The sequence below is a fragment of the Macroventuria anomochaeta genome, assembly GCF_010093625.1.
Source record: "Macroventuria anomochaeta strain CBS 525.71 unplaced genomic scaffold BU25scaffold_10, whole genome shotgun sequence".
Taxonomy (NCBI): domain Eukaryota; kingdom Fungi; phylum Ascomycota; class Dothideomycetes; order Pleosporales; family Didymellaceae; genus Macroventuria; species Macroventuria anomochaeta.
In genome coordinates, this window is record NW_022985371.1 from 380143 (window position 1) to 406534 (window position 26392).

The following is a 26392-nucleotide window of genomic DNA, read 5'->3' on the forward strand; positions in this document are numbered from 1 at the left end:
TACAGATAGCCATTTATATGTTGTGCAGGTTACCAGTATCTCTCCGCCAGACATTCAAAATTTTCAACCCATGGGATAGAGCCCAGACAGAGCTGGTGGTGTACATAGTCGTTGTTCTAGCATTCGTGCGTTCCGTGGAGGGGCCTGGAGGTCTTCGCTGTGGAATTGGGGTTCAGACGTATGATAAGATCAAGCCTGGGAGCTTTACGAGGAATCCTGGAGGTGTTCACAGTAAGTCAAGTATGGTTGAAATCACTTCAAGGTACGGCGGAATACATCTCGTGTGCAACTGCAGATAGATTGAAAGCTACAGGAACACCATTTCATCCGCTTCCTGCCATCCATCCTCCCCAAACCATTCAATCATCACATGCCATTCAGCTGATTCGCACAGCCCGTAGAAGGTATTTACGCGCCGTTGCCGTTGTAGGCGAACAGGTTAGGGCTACCACTGAGGGTGCCAGTGACGCGGTTAGCAGTACCCAGAGCCTTAAGGCGGTTGGAAACAGCAGCAGGGGTGGACAGACCCTCAAGAGCCTGGAGATAGACAGCGAGACCAGCGACGTGGGGAGCAGCCATGGAAGTACCGCTGAGAGAAGCAGTAGCGGAGTTGCCACCTATGTAGGAAGATAGCACAGCGACACCGGGGGCGAAGATGTCGACGCCCGCACCGTAGTTGGTGAACGAGGCGGGACGAAAGCTGGAGTCGGCGGCGGCGACGGTGAAGGCGTTGGGTGCGTTGGCAGGGGACTGGCTGGAGACGGGGAGCGGGTTACCGTTCTGGTCTCCGTTGCCGGCGGCGACGACAGAGAGGACGCCCTGGGTGTAGGCGGCCTGGATGGCGTTGGTCCATGTGGTGGAGGCTTGGCCGCCGAGGGACAGGTTGATGACGGAGCGGGCGGTGCGGCCCTTGGAGGTGATGTCGCTGACGGCCCAGTTGAAACCGGCCAGGATGGTGGAAGTGGTTCCCTGGGAGCCCTGGAAGACCTTGACGGAGATCAGGTTGGTGCGCTTGGCAACACCGTAGGTGGAGCCACCAATGGTACCAGCAACGTGTGTGCCGTGGCCGAGAGTGTCAGTGTGGGTTCCACCGACAGCGTTGTAGCCGAGAGTGGCACGGCCACCGAACTGGGTGTGGGCAACGAGGATACCGGAGTCGACAACGTAGGCGTAGGTGTTCTGTCCAGCGGTGGTGTCGTAGATGTACGAGGTAGAGGCGCCAGAGCGGTGACTGATGGCACCAAGACCCCAGGTAGCACCAGTCTGGGTGGTCAAAGCCTTCTTCTCGAGCTTGTCCTCGTGGACCTCCTCAACGTCGTACCAGAGATAGGCAACGGTGTCAGGCTCGACAAGAGCAACCTATTATTTGTCAGTATGTGTGGTCCTGGAGGTATTCAACACTTTCACGATTTCGGGAATTGCGGGAATCGTGTTTTACGATTTTGAGAAAGTGGGGAAGGGAAAGATGTAGTCGCGTTCCGGAAATCGGGATGAACAATTCTCACGATCTTGAAATCTTGGAAAGAGGGAAATGGCAGACTGGATAACTTCAGTGGGTGCTACTCACATCAGGGCTGGCCTTGATCTCAGCAATGGTAGCCTCGTCGAACTCTCCAGCGTAAGCCTTCCAGTCCTTGATCTCGTACTTCTTCTCGATACCGGCGGTGTCACGCTTGGCGAAACTGCGCTTGTGGACGTCGCTGACCCAGTTCAAGTGGGACTCAGCGGCAGCGGCATCAACACCAGGCTTAAGAGTGACGATGAACTTTCCGGGGATGATGTCGTCCCGCTTGGTGATGGAAGCCGGAGCCGCAAGTACAGCGGGGAGCAAAGCTCCGAGGAAGACGGCGAGGTTGCGAACGTTGATCATCTTGAAATCTATAATGTGTGAGCGAGGAGGTCTTTAGTTGTTCAGAAGTGGACTTACTCAAGAAGATAGTGAGTGTGGACCGGTAGAAGAAGCGACTGAGAATCCAAGGCTGATGCTTGGATGATGATTGTGAGGCGGCCTTCAGCCTGACTTATATACGGAACCGTGAAGGCATTCAGATGATTGCATTATCACCATCCGCTCATAGTATGATGACATTAGGACTACAGTTCTAGTGGAGCTGTAACGGCTTTCTCAATTGAGAAGGTAGCTGGAAATCACCAGCACCAAGCCTAGCATGGTGCCTTTTCAAGCAATCATCCAATACTATAGCGCGAATTCCAAGACAATAGAATGGGGACTCCGCCGTGTCGTGATTGTGTTGTTGCTATCATGCTTTGACATTGAGTGTGGTGACCAAGATGGTCAGGCTGACACCTGCCGAATCTGGACGGCGGTAATATGAGATAGACAGGGATAGCACAGTGCCAAGCTCAAGTACCGGGACAAGACCATCAAGAAAGAAAGAAGACTGGAGCGTTTCACGCAGTTATGCGTCAAGCTGTGGAGAAAGTGGAGGGGAGGATGAGGATGCTGGGGCGTCTGTCTGCTGTTACTGATTGGTGGACTAGTAGGCAAAGACGTTGAAGGTAGAACTAGTACCTGACGCTGGTGAGCTGCCACCTGCTCAGTGGTCAGTCTAGCGCTTAAGCGAGATTGCAAGGTACTCGCTGTTCTATGGCAGTCGGCGATGCTCACAGCGAGTGACGACAGACAACACTGAATGCGTGAGCCATTGACTTCTGCGTGTTCAGCATCCACCAATTCCAGGATTGAGACAGAGCTGAGAGAGGTCGTGGTGGGCGATGCTGCGGCGCATCATGCAAGTCACCCGCTCGCTTTGGCGTTCTGGGTCTCCTCTGCAGCTTGGACCTACTTGACCAAGAAGCACCGTCTCGTATTCCACAGGCACATTTCGAAAGCCCCGTCCTAGGCGAAGTGTTGACCCCATAGCTAACGCTGTTCTCGAAAGGCTCGGCATTGTAGCGCTACCTCGGGCGGTATACAGATGCAGCAACGTCATTGCTGATCCTGCGATGCTAAGCAAATGATGCCACTCGGCGTAGACATCACGATGGCGGTGCTCAGGAGAAGCGTTGGAACGATGAAGAAGAGGGACGTGTCAGTCTTGGGACCCATTCGCGTTTTAGTATCTCGCTTGGCGGCTTGATTGCTTGCTTTTTGGAAAGTGCGATTGGCGAGAGACATAATTTTGGGTTTGACTTGCCGGCAGGAGTCTGTACCTGCCGGGCCGCACCGAATTAGCCAAGCGAATCCAAAAGTTGCCAAGCTTTGAGCTTAAACAGAACAGGCAACTTGTATCGCCTGCATATCATCGAAGCTTGGAAACATTACCCCACTCGCGCGCATGGCTATCACGTTTTATCAGCAAATAAAAACGACTCGTAAATCGGTCCACAGATAGGCCGGAACCCGGCAGGAAATAGGGATAGTAGCAAGATCCAAGCGCTTAAGATCCGTTGTAAGTGAAGTACTTCCTATTGCCCAGTACAACATATATTTGAGGTGACTCGTCTCCTGAATACCTCTGCAAGTTGTATTCGTGCTTGTCTGGGAGCGCATTGAGGTTGCACAGTCACTGCGCGCCGTCAGCAGATGCTTGCGAAGTTGTCCATGTAGAAAACTAGCGTCAGCTCGGAATGCATTTGGTCGAATACTCGACTCCGGAAACGGTGGCAAAGGCTGCAAGATACTGCTGGACATGCCACTACCAACGGGTGTGGATGGTTCCGGAGAACAACAGGTTCAAAGGTTGTTGACTTACGGTTGGAGCCTCAGCCGACAATGCAGCCTCCACAACCGTCTGGGAACCACGATTGAGGTATCGACCATAGCCTCGGCTTCTCCATGCGCAATCCTGTTGACTCAAGACCGAAACCCTTGCTGAGAAAGAAGCAGCGTCTTCTCTGGTCTTTATCACCACACCATGGAGGATCAGTCATCCAAGCCCGTGTCCGTAGACGTCGAAAGTGCGTTCTATGTTGTCGCCATATCGTTATTGTCTTGTCGTGTTGCTCGTATCCGAAATGTATTGTTGCATGATCAAATCAAGCAGGAAGGTATGTTGAGCCGTGTCGCGTTCGGTATGGATAACGTGGCAATGGTCGCACCTCGTGTTGGACTCCGCTCGAATGCACGACTCATTTATTGTGACGTTACAAGTAATGGTATAGTTCGATCAAGCAGGCAGCTCTGTACGCTGTAAGAGTACCTAGGATGCTGAATAAGCTGGTTCAACGAGACGTCCTACTTAATCTCGAATGATGGATGAATGAGAAGAGCACGATCAAAAGGCGACGTGCTTAAGCTGAATGCAAAGATACAAAAAGCTGATCACAGCAGTCCATACATGCTTACACAGTACATGGCACTCTGCAAGCGGTGCTTTTGCTGTAATCCCGTTCGATCCGACCCACCTTTGGTATCTAGGAGACGCCTTTCACGTATTGGCTTGCCCTTCCTTCTGCGACTTTGGCAACAAAGTCTCCAAGAACACACTGCACAGTAAGCGTGTAACCTGCTTCAAATGACCATAGGACACCATCATGTCAGTCGAATGTACTGCTTCCACCTCTTCGTGCGCTTAGGCCGCGGATGCGGTTGTATAGCAATGCAAATCCTGTGGTTTCGACAATTTGGCCCGGAGACATGGTCTGCGACCAAACGAGCCGCTTAACCTTCCCGTGCGAGAGCCAGGCCTGGCGCCTACGCGATCTGATTGGCCGAAACGAAAGGACAATTGATTTTGCTTGGCCGAGCACGTGAAAGGAGCGCTGCCGAACAATCAAGCCGGTCACTCGGGGTAGGATCTAGCGAGGCGCCGGTGTAATAATCTGGGGAAGAGTGAAAGGTGCAGCAAGGTGGTGAGACTCGAGTTTGCCGAGCGTAGGCCGATGGAGAGCGCTCCTATGACGTCGGTCCTCACGAACTTCAGGAAGTGAAGAAGTTCAGCCGTGTGAAAATTCGCAAACTGGTAAATTCGTGGTGGAGTGCAATGACGATAGTAGAGACGGAGGGGTTGATGATGTCGACGTCGTGTTGCAGATCCGTGAAGCAGGCTTCCGGTCAGTCCCTGCAGATGTTGGCTAACATAACGATCCCTTCTTTCTTCGGCCGTTCGCTCACTCCACGATCAGCTAACCTTTTCGAACCTCCACTTTGCCTCCCTAGGTTTACCTCCATCTTCCGATGCTCAAACACGTTAAGCCGCGGTGCCTGCCGAGTCAGCCAGACCCTTATTGAGGCCGCCGTGAGACAGTGCCGCTGCAGTAGCCGCATCATCTGCGCGGCCGAGAAGCAGCGAATTCATTGAAGCTCTACGTCAGGGTGTCTCGAAAGGTATTCGCGGTAGCTTGAGGTGCCTGGGCGTGGAGGCTGTGACGCTTCTCCGCGTTCCAAATGCGGTGATCTGGCCAATCCGATACATTCTCGCGTGACGTCGGGTGCTGTGATTCGTGGCCTGACACTCTGGTACGCGGAGATGAACTTGGGTGGAGAGACCATCGCACAGCCTACTCGTGACATACGCTTCCCCGCACAAGGCTGCAGTATATACTTCCAAACATCTCCGCTGCTTGGACGATTTTGAGGTACGACTTGTGTCAAGCAACCATCAGACACTACACTCCAGACATTCGACACAATCACCATTCTTGGCTAAAGCCTAAAGCATCAACCAAGACGAAGTCCAACATATAAACAACACCATAGCAAGACCTACCTCGATCATCAACCCATCCGAACCAAACCACAATGCCTTTCACTCGATTCACACCACTTCTCCGCCAGAGGCTCTTCACCACATCGACACGATCTCGGAACGCTATTGCTATTGGAGATGTCGCAGCTGAGGAACTAGCAGCAGCCTCAAAGGCTGTCCCTAAGCTTGGAAGGATTGCCAGATGGTACCTTCCCTCCATGGCAGTTGCCGCTGTGGGTATGATGTACATCCCAGCCAGCCTGTACCTTCCTCGCGCAGAGCCAAAGCCTCGCTCCGTCACTCTCGACGCTGCCAACCGTCACATTGGTTACAGCATCACCACTGCTCTCAACGAGTCCAACCGCGCTATCCACGTGCCAGTTGAGCTCACTCAGGAGCAGAAGAACCAGGCGCTCATGGACCTCTACGGCGAGCGTTCCAGCCTTGAGGATATGCAGCGTGCTATTGCTGGTATGGAGGCTCGCGCCACAAGCCAGAAGGACAGGAACGCAGCACTCGAGGCAGCCTACGGCGACAGGAGCAGCATCAAGGACATCGAGAGAGCCATGCAGATATACGAAGTCCAGTGATTACATTAAGAAAGGTGTATAATTTGGGACGCACAGCCACTAGCGTGAAGCTGAAGAGAACACCATACCACTTCGTACCGGGGAGCAGGGCACGACGAAGAGGAAGAAGACATAACGCGCGCAAGACGCTGCAAGTCACACCGCCAGGGCACGAGAAAACCGTCACTACAAACACCACGCCGCTCAATACCAACCCCTCGAGAAGTGATGGTGGAAGAAGATATGCAATTCGCATCAGAATAGGAGGAAACGGAACAGACTGAAAGCAAGACTGTCTACAAGACAGCTACGAAGTCACGAAAGCCATTGATATCCATAGCAAAATATCCCATATGTTCAATACAAAACATTTCATAACCATCACCACCTCTACTCAAGATTGCCCGCTGCTTCTCATCATCTCCACTTACATTTCCACCTTTGTTCTTCCACCTCTTCCCCTGACGTCGCACAAAGTTCGATTCTCTCCTGACAGTGGTGGTCTGCCCGCTCAATCAAAGTCTGTGGCACAAGCCGACAACACCCGAACGCACCCGGCGGCCGCGCGACGCAACTCCAACAGAACTATATGTCTGTGCTTTAGCATTTCAGCCTCCACATACCGAAAACCTCCGTCATTGTGCTTTTGGTGTGGGCCTGATGCGGAAAATTTGCAGAGTGGTTGAGGAGGTGAGATCTCGTTGGTGTGGTGAGAGCCTGCGAGGACCTTTCCTTGCACGAGCGCGACACTTCTTCCGGCGTTTTCTGCTTGTGAGAACATACGAAGCTAACGCCGTATTCAAGCTATTTTGAGTTACCGGCTGTGCCTTGTCGTATTTGCTTATTTAACGGGAAGTGACTTTGTGGTCTTGCAGAGCGAAGTAGTAGCGAAGCAGTCACCCTCCACACAGCATGTCCGCACTCAAAGTACAAGAGAAGGAACGTCCACCTGCCTCAGAAGACTTCATTCATCATTTGGTGCCCATGGCCGATTCATCCTTCGTGTCACCCTCGGCAATTGCGCGTGAGATTAAACATATTATTTTGCGTGTGGTACAGATTCGATCTCAGTCCAGCTCATTGCCAGTTGACACGCGCATTTCCTTCACGTATGGGATCACTGCCAACTCAACTCGATGACGCAGACAAGAACAGGCTCTGGACCTGTACGACCATCAGAGATGGCATTGCGTTCGAAAACCGCTCCAAGAGCGAGATATAGCCCAATTGGCATGTGGAGAAGTGGTATCGAGTCTGTGACGAAGATCCTAGAGCACTAAACAAAGCGCTGAAGTTTAGCATCCGTGATGTTGTGAGTTTGATGATACGGCGACGGTGCGAGGAGCTGAAGACATGACCGTCAAGTTCAGCCGGGGAGGGGACAAGGGCATGATACACGGTGTCCTCCGTTTCATGGACAAAGGGCAGGAGAAGACAGTGGTTCTGACTTACGATACCCTGAGGAAGGAGGTTGAAGGACTGCCTGTTGAAGCACCTAGCGAGGAGTTAGATGTTCCGGAGGTTCTCCGCACGTTGCTCGCGTGACTTGATATAGTATTTTGAGACACTCGATTTAGTGTTAGTATGTCATAAGTATGTACTGCAACCTCGTGTTACTACCAGAGTATCAATTACAATTTTCATGCCAGATGCCGTCATTTTCTTCGCTGTATTCGCCTTGCCCTCAAACCCATCTTTCATCTCAGAGTGCTTGTTGTCACTACTATCCGTCTCCTTGAGTATCATCGTCGAGTTCTCACTCAAGACTAACTCTTACATCAGGAAGTATGCAAATGCACCAGCAAGACCCGCAAAGGTCAAACTGCCGGACAGATGCGAAGCCGCACCAGTCGAAGATGCTGGTGTGCCTGATGCAGTTCCTGAAGGTAAGGTCGAGGTTGTGTTCTCTGTAAGGTTGCCACCAGTGCCAGCCTTGACGGTAGGCGATACGTTGTTGTCGGCTTCAGCAGATGCATTCTTGAAGGCAGCCAGAGTCCTTGCGCCGGTAGCACTGCAAGTCGTAAGTGTTGGGAAGCATAGAGCCTGGAGGATATACTTACGGTGGGTTGATCACACCAACCATGCCGTTCTGGCAGTGCTTGCCTTGTGTACAATAGAACCAGATGGGTGCTGAGGCGTTTGTCACCTCATATGTGAAGGTCCAGTTTGCTACGTTCTGTGTGTCGGTGGTGGGCACGAAGCCTGACCAGAAGCCGTTGTTCAAGGGTGTGCATGGCGAGTTGAAGGCTGCCTGAGCGATGGAGTGGTTCTTAGGCCAGAAACGGAAAGTGACTGTGTCACCCTCGGCCGCGGTGATGGTGTCAGGCTTGAAGAGTAGCTCGCCGGTCTTGGTTCCAACGGCAACCTTGTGGTCTACTGCGAGCGCGGAACCGACGAGGGCGCTAGCAGCGAAGAGTGTAGAGAAATGCATTATGATCGGTTATGAAAGAAGAGTCTAGCTCGTTTGGGTATTGGTAGTGAATGCGGTAGTAGAAACGTGAAGATTACGATGTGAAACTAGAACAGAAGAGAATATTAGGCCTGCCTGATGAGTTGGTACTGCAGTTGAGCACATTTAAGGTCATTTTATACTATATAACATGTGCGTTGCCGCCGGGCTGAGCATCTCCAAGATGGCAATGTCGGCCTGAGCAGGTCATGGCGGAACGACTTCGAGACTTCAGGCGTCGCGAAGGCATGAAGAAGCGATACCTTGACACCTGAAGCTTCGTTTCCAGGAACGACTTGGTATGCAACGAAGGACTACGATTGGGCACTGGCACGGTAAGCGCCTGGGTGTAGCCACAGGTCTCTCTGGGCAGCTTGAGCCCTACTGAGGATCTGATGTGTGGCTGAATGCATCTCGGCGCGTAGTGTGATGCTCTGAAGTCTGTTGTGTTTCTGCAAGAGGGATGAAACTTGATGACGGCTGTCATTGGAGACGCGAAATGTGTGGAGTCCTTGCTAGCGCGTTTTTAGCGCGTGAACCCCCACATTCACCAGCCTCGCTCCTTGTCACCTTCCCTTTGACAGCTCGACCACCGGCAACAACTGCCGCTTGCGCCATGACATCTGAGGAGCCGACTCGTTGACAAGGCTCTGGCATGTCTCGAGCAGTGTTTCTAGTCTTCACGTCTGAAGAGTACACGGCAGCGCTATCGATACAGTCATACTGACTGCTTCAACTTATCACTAACCTTAGCACTTCCATCATCTTTGACAAGAACCACTGCTCACTATCACAGTCAACATGCTATCTTTGGGTATATATCGGTCCATTAGCCTGCATTGACCGGACGCTCAGGTCAACATACGGTTTCGAGAAGACTCCGTGGGGACGCACCATCCACCATGACCATTATAGGACTGTTTTCAGCGGTGTAGCTGATTGCTACACGGGCACGTAGAGCACGCTCATCGGTTCCTCGCTACTTCTGCGAGACATTTGCCTTTCTCTTTAGCTGCTCGAGCACTTCCTTTCAATAGTACGACGTTACAAGCACCGTGCGATCAACCTGACGTGGACGCTACTTCCGCCACAGCCGGCAGGGTCCACCTTGAGCTTTTCCCCTTTCAACACTGGCATGCACGACTTCACTCCAGGGTATCCTGACCGTATCTGCGAGAGCTGCGATATTTATTGATCGATGTCGAATATTACTTGCTGCGGACAGCTCGGGTGTAACCAGCTGTCACCTAGCCGTTAGCCTTGGACATTTCTCTCGCTTGTACACCTCAAAAGGAAATCGGCCCCACTTTTACCCTGCCAAAAATATACCCGCCTCCACATCCTTGCTCGTGTTCATTGACGCTATGAGCTCACCTGCTCTATTTGCCTGTCGAGCACCGCCTGCACACAGTCACCTGCGCTGACGGTTGTAGCTAGCCTCAGAACATCGCCTACCAAGCCATGGATCTCCCTCGTTTTCTGCCCATCGTTACCGTGTACGACTGTTGCTATGACGAAAGTATGGAATGAAGCTGTATACGGTAAGCAGAGTAAGTGAGTATAAAGATGGGCATGATCGCAGATGGCAGAGCTCATCATCAGCTTGAACTACCATCCAACACCAGCTTCCTCGATCACCGCCACCAGTCAATCTTCACTCGAACTTGGCCCTATCTTCCATCAATTTCTCTCAACATCAAACCCAAAATGAAGTTCTCCGTCTCCGCAATTGGTCTGGGCCTTGCCAGCCTTACTTCTGCCATCTCTGGTACGATTCCAAGGATGCTTCCGAGGAACAACGTTGCTAACATGTGTAGTTTCCTACGACACCGGCTACGATGACGGAAGCCGTGCTCTGACCACTTTGTCTTGCTCAGATGGTGCAAACGGCCTCATCACCAAGTACGGATGGAACACCCAGGCCAACGTTCCTTCATTCCCTCGCATCGGTGGTTACCAGGGAGTCGAAAGCTGGAACTCTGCACAGTGCGGTACTTGCTACGGAGTCACATACAACGGCAAGACCATCTACGTCCTAGCTGTCGACCACACCGCCACTGGCTTCAACCTTGCCAAGGCCGCCATGGATGAGCTCACGAACGGTCAGGCTGCTCAGCTTGGACGCATCGATGCTCAGTATGCGCAGGTGGCCACCAGCAACTGTGGCTTTTAAATGCGGAATGTTGACGAAACACCGTAAACTACAATACGTGTTATTTAAAGACCAGGACTGCCGAAGAGGCTTTAATGTTTATTGCCTACACAATGGGTTGCATAGCGTGGATACTGCATTTACGGGAGCGAGTCATTCCTTACGAAGATATCTACGAATCAGCGTATATACATTTGATTACGATGCTGTTCTTGCTCTCTCATTGACCACTTCCATTAATCTTCCCAATGCCTCGGCATCCTCATTATGACACTGAGGGAACTCCACTTGCCAATACTCTGGATTCGGATGAGCACCGTTACGATAGAATTCGTGGGAACTATCTCTTGGCCCGAAACCCCAAGGTTCTAACCAGTGAGGTATGGTGCCACGGTCAAAGAACTGATACCTATTGGCCCTCAATTTGTTAGTGAGATTGTAACGGTGATCGAAGGCATCGTCGGTCCAGTCAAAATCTGAGCCGTACATAGCGAAGTGCTGGAGATGAGGTAGACTAGACCGAAAATGGTCAAACACTTGATGCCAGCGCAGGGGAATTAATTTGAAGTAGGGACTGTGGCTGTCTCCTTCGCTCTGTAGGCCAGGAAAATTGAGTTTAGCCATCTTGTCGTCTCCCGCCATCCTCAATGCCGGGATGATGGGACAGTCGTCGAGCAGCAACTGCTTGAGGGTAGGGCCGTGCGATAGTATCCAGTCAATCTGCCAGTCGTGTGCGATGGTATAGTTGCCAAGGCTCAGAGATTCGAGACTGGGGAATGTTCCAACTTCGCGGAAGTCCACAAACGGATAAAGGCCCCACATGCAGGTGTAGCTGTAGAGTGTGAGGTGAGTCAGGTGCGACAGCACTGGCTTGAGCCAAAGCTCTGGTAGATCAACTGCAAAGCCTCGATGGACAGCTGCAAAGTCCAGATCATGCTGCTCCATGATCTCTGTTGCTATCTGGAGATGCAGGCCGGTGAGTCTGCCTCTTACAGACTGGAAAATTTTGGACTTCAAAATTTGTCTATCCATGTGATCTTGCAGATCCCTGATCGATAGAACCTTCAGCGTCTTGACCTCCCCCAACGCCTTGAAGGTCGTCTGCAAGACCTTGCTCCGAAACTCTGGCGTCTTATTAACGTCTTGTTGATACTTACTGCCTATCCAGGTGTCCAACTCTGCCGCACATTCCATGGCAAATTTCAATTGCAGCTCTTGCAGATTTCCAAAGCTGCAGAGCGAGCCGATCGCTTCAGCAAAGCTCTCAAGAAGTTCTGATTCTTCCTCGGGGCCATCTGGTTCGAGGGAGGTGTTGATGACTACACATCGAACGTCTTTGCTGTATTTGGACTGCATGAGCCTGGTGAATGCCTCCGCACTCTCGTCGCTAGTATTGAGAACCGCTGTGCGAAAAAGAACTTCGGTCGCCAATTCTCCCAACTCCTTGTTGACCATTCGCAATTCTTTGAGAGTGTCCACATCATGGTCAAGGGGTTCGATGCAGAGCCGCCTAAGCTCTACCGGAAGTTGCAGCATGTCGTAGATTCAGCGGGAGAACAGAAGATAGAAAGTTGAGGAAGAAAAATGCTCCAAGGATTTTTTTCACCCAACTAGCGCTGGGCTGCCACTTTCCTTCGAATTTGCAACAATGAAAACCTCTGCCGAAACCCCAAAATGAGCGTGATGATAGCGCTGCGCGTAATGCGCCAAAACCCTCACCAAAACAGTCTATTTCTAGTACTCTTTAAGATAGTCCAGCTCTTTAGCTAGAAGAGATATTAAAAAACTCTAACACTAAAGTCATAGAGTTGATTGGATCTATAACTTTTATATATAAATATTTTTAAAATATAGCTATTCTAGTTTTTCTACTTCAAAACTACAAAATTAAGGTTGATAGATTTGACTAAGATTTTAATACCAATGTATCTTCAGTCCGGATGTATTGCAGCTTACAACTTTTACGCTGTGTAGCTGCCTCAGTTGCATCTCGCAGGTGCCCCATTTCTTTGCGCATTAGCACCATCTCATGTGCTATTTGCTGGGCGCCTTTAGTAAGCTGCCTGACCTGCTCATCAATCAAACTTGCTGGAGAATCCCCTATGTTTTTGCATGCAATTTTGAAGTAGTGTTGATTGCACCTCCAACTTGCAGGCATTGCGCAATGTCTTTGCCTCCCAAGTGACATTAGCTAGTTCTGGTGGAGTTGGCATATGCAGTCGTACATCAGGCTTAGATAGCACTGCCTCTGGGTTATATGGAACCAGTCCAGTGCCTCTAAAGCCTGCGCAAATGTTCTCTGCTGTAAACATCTGACTGAAAGTAGCTGTTACGATCCTGCACCTCACACGGCAGTCGACATCCAATAAGTAACCACCAACCAGGCACCGCAATTACGCGCGAGCGAGGCTGCATCAGAACCACACCTTGATGGACTGACAGCACATGACTGTTAATTGTTGAGCATGGCGTGTTGCTCAACAGTGAGCAATGATATCATTGGATCAACTCGGACTGCTCACCTTTCAGCAGTACTGTCTTGTACAGTATATAGCAAGTAGACACGCTGCCCTTATGGCATTGTATTCAACCCCGTCAATCAACTTTGTTATTGGGATCTCATCTGCTCTCGAGCCAGACAGTCTACTCTTGTCACGGGTATATACTGTTCAGCTCCCAGTACCTGCTATCTACAGCTGTACTGTACCTTTTTGGTCAGTGTAGCGCAGCGGACTGAGCTGTGTGCCGAACTTCAAGAATAAGAGCTTCCAGAATCTTGGGACTGTAGAGGCGAAACGGAAGCAGGTCTTCCGTAGTATTTTCCCAGACGTATCAAAGAAGGATATCCCTTCCCCTTGTAAGTACCTCGACCCCTATAATAATAGCAGGCAAGCTTATGATCTCATAGACAAGAATATTATGAGATCCACAGGCAGTCCAGTCACGCCAGGTGCCAGCATCGCAACACCACTTGACATATTTGAAACTATTATGGATCACAACAATAACGAGCCTGGCTTCGCAGCTGCGATCAATGACATACTCGGCAATGTTGTCCAAACCGCCAAAAATGAAAATATTCCATTGAATAAAACGTATGGGCTTCAGACACCAACCACATCGGCTGAAAGCTCGCCTGGGTTGAGCAATTTGTATACAACTCCCAGTCCAGATCTCAAATCGCCTTTTGGACTGCCTACAACCCCCAAAATGTCGAACAAGAACTTTTTGATCCACCGCTCTTTCCAATTACAAGTGTGAATTTGCCACCTTCGTCCGACTCTCTCATGGGCTATGCGTGGGATACTCTCGACACAACCCTAACATCAGCGCAATCCGTAAGCACACCGGACATGTTGACTCCACAAACCGTCAACGATTGCCTAACACTCAATGTCTGCTTTAGTTGTCTGTCCAACAACATTTTCAAGACCACCGGCAGCGGGGCACAAATTGATGTGTGCGGCAGTTGTCACTCCACTGACGTTCTGTACGGGATTCCGTGCGCACCCGTCGAGGAACTGCTGGCGTCAAACCAGCCCCTCGACGTGTTCATGGGAGGAGCAGATTCAGGAGTAAGCGATACCGTTGCCATCATCAGGGCAAAGCAAGATGTCACTTGGAATGTGTGGACCGCCTTTGAGGATGGCACCAATGCAGCCTCGACAGATAATGATGAGAAAACGTATAGCGATGTTGATACACTCTTTGAGTTATAGAAGGAAGATGATTGTATAAGTTTAAATTAATAGATATGGAGGGGCTTGCTAGATAACAAGGCAATGCAATTTGCTCGCTTTCACCTGTTGTTCTTTAATATAGTATCATCGTTCAAGTCACCAATTGTCTTCGCGTGTCTCAACAATGTGATGAAACAAATTGATATGACACTACATTTGATAGTCGTCCCAAACTCCTTCTAAACCTGACAAAAAAGTACCAGCTCTAAACTCAGTGCTTAAAACCAATACCCAGAGCTCCATTGAGATCCCTGAAGTCGCCCCTCAGAACCTCAATGCTATCGCGCTGCACTTCCTTGACCAGCTCCTCAATCTTCGGCGCCATGATCTCAGGCTCGAAGCCAAAGTACTTGTATGCACTCTTGCTAGGCAAGCTCTTCCCAAACCTGCGCATCGAGAAGGCTGCATCCGCATAGCGCTCCCAGCCGTTTGCCGCATATGCTTCGACGACAACCGCAGGCTTGCCAGCCTTCGACTTGAGAACTGACTGTTTGTACTCGCGAGACTGTTGCTCGAACAGGCGAGGTACAGGGAATGAGACAACGCGTGCGGTGATGTTGTATTTCTCCTTCAAAATGTCGCGTGTCTGCATGGCGAAAACCATCTCGGAGCCAGTGCTGATGAGGGTGACATCGAAGTCGTCCTCCTCGACGAAGACGTATGCTCCCTTGGCGAAACCCTGGCGAGACGACTGATCCCACTGAGGCAGCACTTGACGAGAAAGAGAGATGATGCTGGGGGTTTCTGTTGCCTTGATCGCGACTTCGAACGCACCAGCAACCTCCTCAGAGTCGCAAGGTCGCATGTAAAGGACATTGGGCATGGCACGGTACAGCGCTGCAAGCGCGATCGGCTGATGTGTAGGTCCGTCCTCTCCGGTACCGATGGAGTCGTGTGTCGCAATGTGGATCTGTTGCAGTCCTTGGAGGGCACCCATACGTACAGCTGGTGCAGCATACAGGTAGAACATGAAGAAAGAGCTAGTGATGGGTAGAAACGTGCCCCTGTTGAATGCCACAAGACCGTTGGAAATGGCGCACATGGCATGTTCGCGGATACCGTAATGGATGTAGCGCCCGGTGTAGTCACCATCCAGCCCGCAAGCAGTGCGGAGTTCGGGTGACTGAAAATCGAACTTCTTCTTGTACGCAACGTTGCAAGAAGGTGTGAGATCAGCGGTGCCGACAAGGAAGTTCTTCATGTTTTCGCCAAGGGGGTTGCCGACAAGACCTGCCGATTTGCGAGTGGCGGTAGGCTCCTTTGGAAAGTCTTCCTTCTTGGGAATGTACTTTGTCCAGTCCTTGGGCATCTTGCCGGCAACGCGAAGTTTGAACTCAGCCGCCAGCTCGGGGTACTTCTGCTCATAGGCGTTCAATGTGTTTGACCAGTCAGCCTCGAGCTGCTTGCCGCGTGAGGCCACATCCTCGAAGAAGCTGTACATCTCTTCCGGCAAGACGTAGTGCTCATCCGGGTTGAGGCCTGAGCTTTTCTTGATGTTCACAATGTCGTCCAAGCCCAATGCAGCACCGTGTGTTGCTGGTGTACCGGCTTTCTGGGAGCCGATGCCGATTACTGTTCGAATGTTGATGAATGTGGGCTTGTCGCTGCTGCGAACAGAGAGTAGTGCGTGAACGATCGAGCTCACGTTGGAATGGCCGTCAAGGATGTCTATAACGTTGAAGCCGGTCGCTCTCATCTTAGCATTCATGTCTTCTCCTGAGTTGGCGACATCGGCGGTTCCATCGCATGTGATGTTGTTGTTGTCGTAGATGATGCAGAGGTTGTTGAGCTTCCAGTGACTAGCAAGTGACACTGCTTCGAGGCCGACGCCCTCCTGAAGGCAAGCATCGCCAATCATGCACCATGTCATGTTGTTCACAACCTCATGACCCTCACGGTTGTATGTTGCAGCGAGGTGCTTTGTGGCCATTGCGAGGCCGACAGCGTTCGCAACTCCTTGGCCCAACGGACCAGTCGTAACTTCGACGCCATCGTTCTCGATTTCAGGGTGGCCTGGGCAGATAGAGTCGTACTTCTCGGAGTGGTATGACTTGAGCTGGTCGGTTGTCATCTCTTTGACACCAACAAGATGCATGAACAGGTACTGCCATAAGCAAGCATGTCCTGAACAAAACGTGTTAGCTTTCGCCCATTGGAGTTCATCACTTGTGCTACCTGGTGACTTACCATTGGACAAAACGAATCGATCGCGGTTGAAGTAGCTGCCATTCTTGGGCGAGAACTTCATGACATATTTGTACAGTGCAACACCAATGGCAGCCATGCCCATGGCCGACCTGCACCTTGTCAGTACTGCAGCATTGGGTTCTGTTTTGAGACACTTACCCTGGATGCCCACCATTGAACTGTTGGCAGAGGTCTGCAATGTATGCGCGGAAGTATCGAAGAACGAGATCATGCTTTTCAGAGTTCTCGAGCTGTACAGCAGCGACTGCCGGAACGCCGTTCACCTTTGCCGCGACAGGCTTAATCGGTAGGTCATGCGAGACCTCATCATAGTACTCAAGTGTCGGAGCCATAGTGCTATAGGTAATGAAAAATGCAGAAAGCAGACGCTGATGCTGCCTCCCAAAGGTGCCCTTGACCTGTATTTATCAACATTGTCGTTGCTTGTGGTGGCAAGCAGGAACACTCGCAATGAAGCCGCAACGATCGCTCGACGCGACAAATGCACGCACCAAGGGGATCCCGTATGTGCGAGGACTGTGAGTGATGGTCGACTAGCGCCCATTGATTGGAGCTCGTCTCGAGCTGCTCCCGGAGTCACTCCACTTGCAAGTGACCCCCAACTGTCTCGATCTGGGGCCCCGCATTTCAGGACGACACACTCGTGGGCGCATGAATCATGACTTCATATTTCTTGCGGCGCAATGCGGAAGTAAATGTTCTGACGAGCATGCGACATGCGAACTCAGTAGTGGTAACCCTGGCCGGTGCTTCTCGTTTCGAGCTTGTTGGTGCTCGCTGATCAAGTGCCACCACTCCAAACTTTTACAAGGTCGTTCAGAATTGATCTTGATGGAAATTCGCTGATGAGCAATACCCTATCCAGAACCTCGAGGATCTCACCCTGTTTCTCTTGACTATCTGCATACAAGGCAGCTTCATATCATTAGCAAGAACAGATATAGCAGTCGGCAGGCTGCAACTCACCGGCATAAACAGCTTGGAAGCTGACGAAAGCACTGGGCAAGTTCTGCGACTGCTGTGCAGCAGCAATCCCGCAGATCATGGTAGTACTTTCGCGCAGCATCTTGAACCGTGTTTGGTAGACATTCAAGCCCCCCGTCGAAGGCTGATTGAGAACCATGACAATCCGAGAGAAGTGATACATTTGTATTGCGGCTGCATGTGCAGGTGGATGGATCCAGATTGGCGCAAGCGACACTGCATCGGAGTTCGTTTTTGGAGTCGAGTATGAGCCGACGATACGTATCGGTTCGAAGGATTGAGGAAGGCATCGTTTCCATGCGTCCAACATCCGCATCAGCGTCGCGCCAGCTTCAATGTACTCTGTGATGTTCTGTTCCTTTGGAGTCGCAGCGAATTGTACCTAACATGTATCAGTTCTGCCTGTTCTGACGGCCGTGCTACACATACACATTTGGCTGTAATGTAGATGATGCGCGTGGTCAGTTCTTCCGTCGTCAAATCGGACATTGACTTGGTCGGCTGATGTATGGTCAACGTAGGGCGACCTGTGCGGAAAGCCGCCCATATGTCTTGACGCAACCATGAGAACCAGACAGCGCGTCTAAGACTATCAGTAGATTCACCACTAGTGTTAGAGTTACGCTGTATCCAAAATGCTCCCCTCGATATCATCAGCAAGGAGATACGCAAACATGTAGGGCAAGGTGTACCTCAGATGACGATCCCATGCAGAGTGGTCGGGATTTTCTGCTGTCCCAAACATCTCGTACGTCGATATCATGATGGCTGTGATCAATATCTCGTGTGAACCAGTGTATGTTTGGTACAGCAGATTTTGCGAGAGATACTGCAAGGTTTCGAAGTAGTATTGCTCTGCAAACTTTGCAGCATTTGGTGACAGACTGTGCACAGACGCCGGCGTACCTGGTGAAACATGTAGAATGGCTTCGTTGGGGTCAGTGGGGGCTTGACCGAGCGTGAGATGTCGGGCACCAACGGCTAGGATCGACTTCAATAAACCAACATTGCGTAAAGCAAGATGCGGTACCATGCTCGCGAAGTGGCTCAACGGGTCAAAGAGGTCCAAGATGGGCGCGACAACATTAATGTAGTGTTCAAAGAAGACCAATTCATGATCCTTCAGCTCAACCCTTGTGTCTGTGTTCCAAGGCTGAGACGGTAGATCTTGCGTCGCTGTTGCTGGTCCATCGCCATCGCCATCGCCGGGGCCTGCATTTGGGGCGACAGACTGCCGAGGTGTCTGTCTACGTGACAAGCTCGAGTAGTCGAAATTCCAGCGATTGCTGGGGTTTTGGTCCTGCATAGTGTCTATTGCATCTTGAGCCAAGACATCATACCATTCGATCCTAGACCACTTGAGTTGTTTGGTTCACATGACAGCTTCGATCACTTACGGGCCGAACGACGGAGTAAGGGTATCGCCGAAGGAGAAAAGACTGTCGTCTAAGAAGAAGCTGTCGTCCGGCAGCACGGTACCTGGAACCTGCGGTGGATCGATGTTGAATGGGATCCAGGATTGCGCGGCCTCTGGGCCAGAAGTGCTCAGACCGCCAGATGGCGCGGGGAGGCCAAGAGATGCCACCTCGGATTCTGACAGAGAAGTACTATTGGTAGTGTTTGGCAGTTCTTCGACCGTGCGAGCGCTCAGGGCTCGAGATCGCTTTGGCGTTGCCGACTTCTGTGGGTATTCGCAATTCCGCTCTACTCTTGTACAGTTCTTGCAGCGAGGACGCGTTTCATCGCATTTGACTCTGCGTTTGCGACAAACCAAGCTACACATTCTTTAGCATACGCTCACACTGTAGTCACGTGCGTGAATATTGCGTCCCGATAACTGTATGCATGACTGCTGCTATTCACAAATGGATTTGACTTACCAGCCTGTCGACGTTCGCAGCCCACGTGATTTGGAAGGCATCGTGACACGTTTGTAGGGAAATGTTGGATGGAGAGCTGCAGCTCGCATCGAGCTGCAGCATCCTCTTATGTAGCGACCGGCAGTTAGCCGCAGTCTCGTGAACAGCCCACCGACCCCGCTATGCCCCTCTCTTCGAAGCAATCGTCGCCAGTTTCTCGCGAATACGTAAAGTCGTGGACCCATTCTTGAACTGATGATCCGGGGTCGCGAACGACTTGTAGGTGTGTTGAACTGTGGAGTGTGGGGAGCGTGGTGCCGGCTTCAGCCGAGGCGCTACGAGACACGCGACTCAACCCATGGAACGCGCCTTTTGTACGCGTTTGACATTGCTTCTACGCTTCGGGAGAAAGGAACATCAGCGAGACGCCCCGTATCGGTCTCGTTGATATCGTGAGGTGTTGGGAATTAGGATGTGCGCGCGGAAGACGCGTGCTGCTGCTGGTCCATGCAGGGAAGGAAAGAAGGAATTATTGGAGATTTGCTTCCACGATCACCATTTTCCTTAGAAGTCAAGTTCATCAATCAGGACACCACTGCATATTCAGGTATGGTTTTCTGATAGGGGTAGAAGTGTGTATTAGTCAACGTTCGCAAAGGCGTGATGAGATTGCTCTCTTGAAGATCACTATGAACTTCTCTCTTATGCCTCAGATCAGCTCAACCGTCGTAGTCGGCACAGCGTCGAACAACGACTCGTCCATCCAACGCGCTAAACCGACCCTTCTATATTCCTGCCGTTTCGGGAGGCTTGTCACTACGATACCCATAACCATCGATCTCATTGCACCGTCTTGCTTAAGTCGAAGCTGGTGACGACGAAATGACCGCATCGACTCACTCTGAAGAGCTACACAGTACGTATCCTTCAAAAGAGCGGTTTCCCCAGCTATATCAGGGTAGAAGACACCTATCGGCGCTTTATTCTGAGTTAAAGGCTGCCCGCCATCAGAAAACCGTACAACACCTGGCCCGCACTGTACTCTGATGCAACGTGTCCCACTCAAGATGATTCGTCCTTCGCGGACATTAGCATACTCTTTGTCTTTGTCTTCTAAGGTCATCTGTACGCTCCGCACTTTCAGCGTCTTTAAGCCAGGATATATATCTTCCGGATGTTCGTACTGAGCGCTATCGTGTCCCGGCTCCAGTCTCAGACTTTCGTAAGTTACGCTGCCCATAAGAGAAGCCCAAGACCACGATGGCGCAAGGTAAGCTGGCCGTGTCGCCGCATAGTCATTGACCCGCCACAAGAGTGCGGCAGGCAGATCTGTGCTCCAGATGCCAGCAAGATACTGCTTTCTGCCACACCCGAAATCTTTGGCAAGACCAGAGAATGCTATCAACTTGTCCGTCGGGAAAGTTAAGGAGCGAGATGCGTAGTCCTCAACGAGTTCGTACCAAGGGTACTGCGGTGCGCCTATGATCTGGTGAGAAAGGTTCTCGCGCATCATGCGTGGCGTTCCTGACCGCGCCCCTAACGTTGTCTCTTCCCAGGGTAATTGTGCGGTTGCTTTGTGCTCCTTATTCTCCCAGAGCAGTTGGTTTTTTGCGAAATAGATTGTGCAATTTGACAGTTCCTTTTCTTGCAAGACCCAAGCTCTAGTCCGGAGAGGGCTATCCGTCTCAACGCCTGCTTGCAAAGATTGCCCATTGAACTCTTCAACCCATGATCGTGGCATCTTTTGGAAGATCCTGATTCGTGAAGAACGGTGGAGCTCGGCCTTCAGTTCCACGTAAGGGGATTTCAGTGAAGCCTGAATGTTCGAAATGACCTTGCATCCTTCGCTGCTATCTTTCGAGCTCAATGCCGCCAGTGTACAGACAGCATTGCTGTAAACCTCGGCCATGAATGAGGCTTCTTGTTTCCAGTCCTCCATACAATCTTGGATAATGCACATGGAGTCGATCCAGAGATAGCGAATGCCGAGCTGCCTAGTGATCTGTATGGCATCACGGAACGTCTTGGGTAGGGCACCAAAAGCAACTCCTCTCTTGATCCAGCTCTTTACACTGTTCATCTCCAGCCGTATAGGAACAATTCCACCCCAGCAATGACTCAAAGCAAGATATGATGGTGTGGAAGCGGCTCGAATGTCTTGAGACACCACTAGTCGGACATCATCACTCTCTGTGAAGGCTTCAACGTCCAGTAGTCTTGTCGGTAGGAATCGCCGTGCCATGCTTGATGCTGCCTCGCTAGGAAGAATGCGATTTCGTACCCATGTTCTCATCAAGCGCACATTGTCGGTCTCGTCATTAAACCTTGCGATAGCAGACTCGCCTGAATCGTTAGTGTTGTCACCTCAAAGAGTTGCCATCACTCACACCAGATATCAGGTACGCGGAAGAAGTACAATGTCCCCAAAGAGGTAGGGAACTTCTCCGTAGCAAGACAGAAAGCTCTGTGAGGATCACCGTAGTCTCGCCGTAAGTGAAGACACTCGTTGTGATCTTCCAGCTTCTTAAGCCAGATAGAGGCGACAAAAATTGTGCACAACTGGCAGCCTTGCTTTCCTTGCTTTTGCATGCCATTGTAGGACTGCAGCTTCGCTTTCGCTCCTCGGCGTGACTCAAACAAGTCATACGCTCTGGACCAAAAGTCTTCCGGTATGTTGCGACAGACGAAACATAGTTGCTGAGACATAGCTTCCAATTACCCTATGTTCTTGTGAAGGTGATGAAGATGATAACAATGCCACTGAGGATGACCTCAACGCGGTCGAGCTGCACCTTTTCAACTCTGCATTTCTTCAACTCCAAAAACCGAAGTTTAGTTCGAGTTTCGCGAAGCGCCATCATAGCGGTAAAGTTGCTAACGGTAATGTTAATTGGTCTGGCGTGCCCAACGGGTTCTCTATTAGGCGCTGCCATTTCCGGAACGAGATAGAAGACGAGCTGCGCCGCAGGTGCGCATCGCCCAAGCGGCTGCAGCACTTGGACGTACGATTTGGAACCCGCCGCCTGATTTATAAATGTATTTTTATCTATTTTTTTGGTCTTATCTACATTGATCGTCATTGTCTCCTCGACGCGGCGTCGCGGAAGCCATCATTGCCGTGCGTCTCGAGGGGGGTTGCACATCAGCTAACCGCCCACGCTCCACTCTCCACGGTCTTCGTTCTTCCTTCCCACATACCAGGCCTTCGGAAGACCTTGAACCCCACATTCTACTCCTATCGTACACTTACCAATTCTTTTTAATCGTTTCGAGTATTTGGTCTTCTCATGAAATGAAAAGCGAAATAGAAAGCATGTTGTCCCCGTTCAACCAGCTCGTAAGATGCACGAACTCACTCGATTGTCCAGCGATTGCGTAATTCCATCGAGTGTCGAATATTGGCACTTTATGAGGTTCCGGTTCATGTTTCTTCCAAAGACGCGCCCAAGCCCCCTCGGGCAATGCGAGCCACTGCTGACAATTGAGGATCGGGTCGACGAGTGTCCCGGCAACGTGCGAAAGTCGAAAGGATGTGTACGAACAAAGTGGCGTAGAAGATGCAGAGCATCATGTATTGACAACAGCAAACGTATATGTATCTTGATCGTATGAAATCCAGCGACCAGTCTGTGCAAGCCGTCAGCATCGATACAACAGACAGAAAAACGAGACTTACAGTTGAAAGACGATATCCCAACCTCAACACTCTCTCAGTACGACTCTTTGCAGTGCTTGCTAGTTCAAGATATCTTTCTTCTTCATCACGTTCCCTTCCAAGCCAATTTGCGGGAAGGTACTCCTGCGCCCAAACGAGACCACGCACAAGGTAATCCTCAGGCAGCGGCAGCTCGTCTCTCTCCTTGGTCTCATTGTCCCCAGGAAAGACAGATTGAGAAAGCAGAGCGTTGATATCGAGGCTGTTGTTTTTTTGAGTTTCGATTTTGATCAGCGTATTGAGAAATGAAACGAGCTCGGTCCAAGGAGTGTGGTCGACCAAGTGCGAAACGTATGGTACAGAAGCGAGCGTGCTGAGGAAGGAAAGCATAACGTGGACATGAGGAAGAACGTTTTTGTCGCCTATACGGCGGAGAGCGAGTGCAAAAGTATCGCTGGTCAGCAGTTTGGCCTTAGCAAATGCGGAGTCAGTAGAGAGAGTGTCTACTTGAGATGGGACTTGGTCTTCGGTGATCTTGGGGTCTGTTGGTTTCGGCTGATCGGCTGAGATTGTTGGTAGTTGTTGTTCAGTTTGGACCCCGGTACTTTTACGTTGGAAGGCACGAAGTAGGAAAAGTTGGCGGAGGACATGAAGGTCGATACCGTAATCGAACCACGCCGTGATGTTACTCACGGCAATGTAGACGCCCTGCTCCTTCCACTTGGCAGTGACACGACCAATGTGGTTATCCAAGCTGTCCAAAAAATCTTGACTGGCTTGTTCGTATCCAGGTTTAGCAAATCTTGTGAATAGTAGTGCATGCGATTTGGTGAACTTGGTGTCGATGTTGATTCCAGTGTAGGTCGTCTGGTCGTCCTGGATCAGAGGCTTGAACAAAGTCATGATCGATTCGCGAGCGCTGGGAAATGGCTCGACGCAGTTCAACGAGGTGGTGTAATAGTAGAGCTGCTGAAGAGCATTGGGACGTGCTAGTATGGCCAGGTGGTGGTAAAGACGACCAACTGTAGGGTTCTTGTCTGCAGCCTTTGAATACCACGACCTTGCAACTCCAGCCCAAGTCTCACGATCTCGAATATCTTCGTCCTCGATAGCCATGCGGTACCGGCCAAGATCACCAAGGCATTCAATCCATGTATCCTCAAAGGCCGGTACGGTTTCATACAGGAGAGCCATCATCTGGTAAGCCAAGTAGATAAACGCCAACATGTAATCCAGACTATGAGGAAGCTTTTTCCGTAGTAACTCAAGGAATGAGTGAATCCCATGCTTCCACATGCGCGCCGGCATAGTGTATTTACCCGCCAATCGACGAAGTGCTGGTGAAGCGGAAGGGTGCTGGGAAGCCAGGAAAAAATCATGGTGTTCATGAAGCAATGTACGGTGGAGAGCTATCAGCGCCTGCCAATGATCAGGAGCAAGTTTGGGGTTAGCCTCGTGCGGCACAGCTGCCTGCGCACGATCGACATGAATACACTTCGTCTCGACCATAGTTAAGCCCGCATATATCGATTTTACTTCTGATGCGAGCTGCTCTTGAGATATTGGTCGACTATCCGGCTGCAGTAGAAGCCCTGGGTAGCGTGGATCATATCTCTGAAGTTCAATCAACCCTGGTTGGCGCGGTTGTGTGGGACGCGGTTGCGACTTGATAGTTCGACCTTGCTTAGTCGGCGACTCTAAACTTTTGAGACTGTTGCCAATGTCGATTGACCACTCGCTAGATGGCTCTGTTATTGAACGTCGAGGGGACATAGTGCCCTTGGCACCATGCTTTGGGTTATACAAACGGGCGTCATGGCGTTTAGACCGGACCTTCTCTCCCTTATTCGAAAAGGGTATGTTCCTCGAACAATCCGGATCAGCAATCTCCACGTGCGAAGGAACCTTGTCTTTACCAGCATGGAGCTCGGAATCTGCTCGTCGCTTCTTGCCCGTTGGTGAGGTCTGTCGATCTTGACCAGGTTCCAATGACAGGGCAGCAATGTCCGGGGATGAGTGACGGGCAGGGTCGTCACCAGCGGCAGCTTCCGTGGGCTGGCCCGACTTCCTGTTGAATATATTAGAAATGTGGCAGACATGAAGAACTGTTCTTACCTCAGAGCCTTGACTAGCTTCTCACGTGCACGAGGTGATGCTAGGCCTTTGAACTCGGAATCATGCTCAATCCTCGCATGGTCCAAAAGCTGCTCAGGACTCTGGAAGACCCTTCCTTGATGATCGCAGTATGGACATGACAATGCGGTTGTCGGGCGAGGTTCAGCCTTATGGTGGCTCGCTTGCGTCCATAATGCATTGATGAAGTGAGACTGGGTGTCAACATTACCTGGATTCATCTTCGTGTAACCAAGGCACGTGCCGCAGTTTCCGTTGAAGTTCAGGTACTGAAGTCACCGAATGTTCAGTAATATGGACCGATCTGACAAGAATGCCAAACGACGCCACATTGGCAGCTGTACGACCTGATCTCGGGTGTCGTCTGAGGGACTTCCTCAACTCTCGAAAGATAACCTTCGTTACTTCTGCTGCGACCGAGATGTGAAGCACATGGAGTTGATGGAATCGACAAGTCCGATCGGGGGCGATTCTGTTGTTGGGCTGTAAGGTGTAGAAATGAAGCGGAGGGGCTGTGGCTTGGCGTCCACGCTAAAAACAGCACTTTGAGTAACAATAACAGCGATTTCGCGCTCCCGTTCGTTCGCAAATGTATGTTGCTGCTAATTAACGCACAGCTTGTACTTTGGAGGCTGAAATGAAAGAATGTTGCAGAATATGCCTCAAGTGGGGTGTTAAGAGGTGAAAAATTGCGGCTCTGCGATGGTCAGCAATCGTGCGAACAGGCAAAAAGAAGGCAAACGAGCATGAGTCCAGGGCTTCTGCGGCCGTATTTTACGCACATCGACCCACCCGATTCCCCTAGTCAAAGGCAAAATGGATTGGCTTGCATGAAGTCCTTCGTCACAACCTTGAAATGGTTTGCGCACCAACTCCCCTCTGCTGTTGCACATCGGTCTTCCAGATCCTCGGAAACTCCAGAGCGAAAGCAACTTCTCAGCAGAAATTTTGTGATCATCCTTACGCCCACACTGCGTGAATACCTATGATAC

At 50.9% G+C, this 26392-nt stretch overlaps 10 protein-coding genes across 10 annotated transcripts; 3 read left to right on the plus strand and 7 right to left on the minus strand.

The window, feature by feature from the left end:
• Positions 1-257: 257 nt before the first annotated feature.
• Positions 258-2270, minus strand: BU25DRAFT_19799 (subtilisin-like protein). The gene is made up of 3 exons (XM_033701077.1): positions 1928-2270; positions 1568-1878; positions 258-1359 (listed from the first exon to the last, which is right to left on the minus strand). Exons 2-3 carry the CDS (start codon positions 1868-1870, stop codon positions 409-411), a joined length of 1254 nt encoding a protein of 417 aa, XP_033563524.1. The 5' UTR covers positions 1871-1878; positions 1928-2270; the 3' UTR covers positions 258-408.
• A 3214-nt stretch (positions 2271-5484) lies between these two features.
• Positions 5485-6407, plus strand: BU25DRAFT_19780 (uncharacterized protein). The gene has a single exon (XM_033701075.1). The coding sequence runs from the start codon at positions 5705-5707 to the stop codon at positions 6239-6241; it is 537 nt and encodes a 178-aa protein (XP_033563525.1). The 5' UTR covers positions 5485-5704; the 3' UTR covers positions 6242-6407.
• Positions 6408-8023: 1616 nt separating this feature from the next.
• BU25DRAFT_317804 (Cupredoxin) lies at positions 8024-8651 on the minus strand (the record flags this gene model as incomplete). Its single annotated transcript, XM_033702220.1, has 2 exons — positions 8024-8231; positions 8281-8651. Coding segments are annotated over 2 exons (579 nt in total), but the record flags the coding sequence as incomplete, so codon positions are not given.
• Positions 8652-10376: 1725 nt separating this feature from the next.
• On the plus strand, positions 10377-10842 carry BU25DRAFT_337266 (uncharacterized protein; the record flags this gene model as incomplete). The annotated part of the gene is made up of 2 exons (XM_033702667.1): positions 10377-10437; positions 10487-10842. 2 exons carry the CDS (start codon positions 10377-10379, stop codon positions 10840-10842), a joined length of 417 nt encoding a protein of 138 aa, XP_033563527.1.
• A 576-nt stretch (positions 10843-11418) lies between these two features.
• Positions 11419-12081, minus strand: BU25DRAFT_316060 (uncharacterized protein; the record flags this gene model as incomplete). Its single annotated transcript, XM_033702197.1, has 1 exon — positions 11419-12081. A coding segment is annotated over one exon (663 nt), but the record flags the coding sequence as incomplete, so codon positions are not given.
• Positions 12082-13286: 1205 nt separating this feature from the next.
• BU25DRAFT_420197 (uncharacterized protein) lies at positions 13287-14540 on the plus strand (the record flags this gene model as incomplete). The annotated part of the gene is made up of 4 exons (XM_033707989.1): positions 13287-13304; positions 13546-13678; positions 13730-13916; positions 13994-14540. The coding sequence occupies 4 exons, from the start codon at positions 13287-13289 to the stop codon at positions 14538-14540; spliced, it is 885 nt and encodes a 294-aa protein (XP_033563529.1).
• A 218-nt stretch (positions 14541-14758) lies between these two features.
• On the minus strand, positions 14759-17383 carry BU25DRAFT_20288 (uncharacterized protein). The gene is made up of 3 exons (XM_033701117.1): positions 16908-17383; positions 16749-16858; positions 14759-16685 (listed from the first exon to the last, which is right to left on the minus strand). Exons 1-3 carry the CDS (start codon positions 17099-17101, stop codon positions 14773-14775), a joined length of 2217 nt encoding a protein of 738 aa, XP_033563530.1. The 5' UTR covers positions 17102-17383; the 3' UTR covers positions 14759-14772.
• Positions 17384-17550: 167 nt separating this feature from the next.
• Positions 17551-19674, minus strand: BU25DRAFT_337537 (uncharacterized protein; the record flags this gene model as incomplete). The annotated part of the gene is made up of 6 exons (XM_033702679.1): positions 17551-17684; positions 17736-18135; positions 18183-18396; positions 18446-19102; positions 19151-19528; positions 19634-19674. 6 exons carry the CDS (start codon positions 19672-19674, stop codon positions 17551-17553), a joined length of 1824 nt encoding a protein of 607 aa, XP_033563531.1.
• Positions 19675-20321: 647 nt separating this feature from the next.
• On the minus strand, positions 20322-22332 carry BU25DRAFT_447318 (HET-domain-containing protein; the record flags this gene model as incomplete). The annotated part of the gene is made up of 2 exons (XM_033709536.1): positions 22000-22332; positions 20322-21955 (listed from the first exon to the last, which is right to left on the minus strand). Exons 1-2 carry the CDS (start codon positions 22316-22318, stop codon positions 20322-20324), a joined length of 1953 nt encoding a protein of 650 aa, XP_033563532.1. The 5' UTR covers positions 22319-22332.
• Positions 22333-23179: 847 nt separating this feature from the next.
• Positions 23180-25621, minus strand: BU25DRAFT_457015 (uncharacterized protein; the record flags this gene model as incomplete). The annotated part of the gene is made up of 3 exons (XM_033710076.1): positions 23180-23239; positions 23289-25335; positions 25383-25621. 3 exons carry the CDS (start codon positions 25619-25621, stop codon positions 23180-23182), a joined length of 2346 nt encoding a protein of 781 aa, XP_033563533.1.
• Positions 25622-26392: the final 771 nt, after the last annotated feature.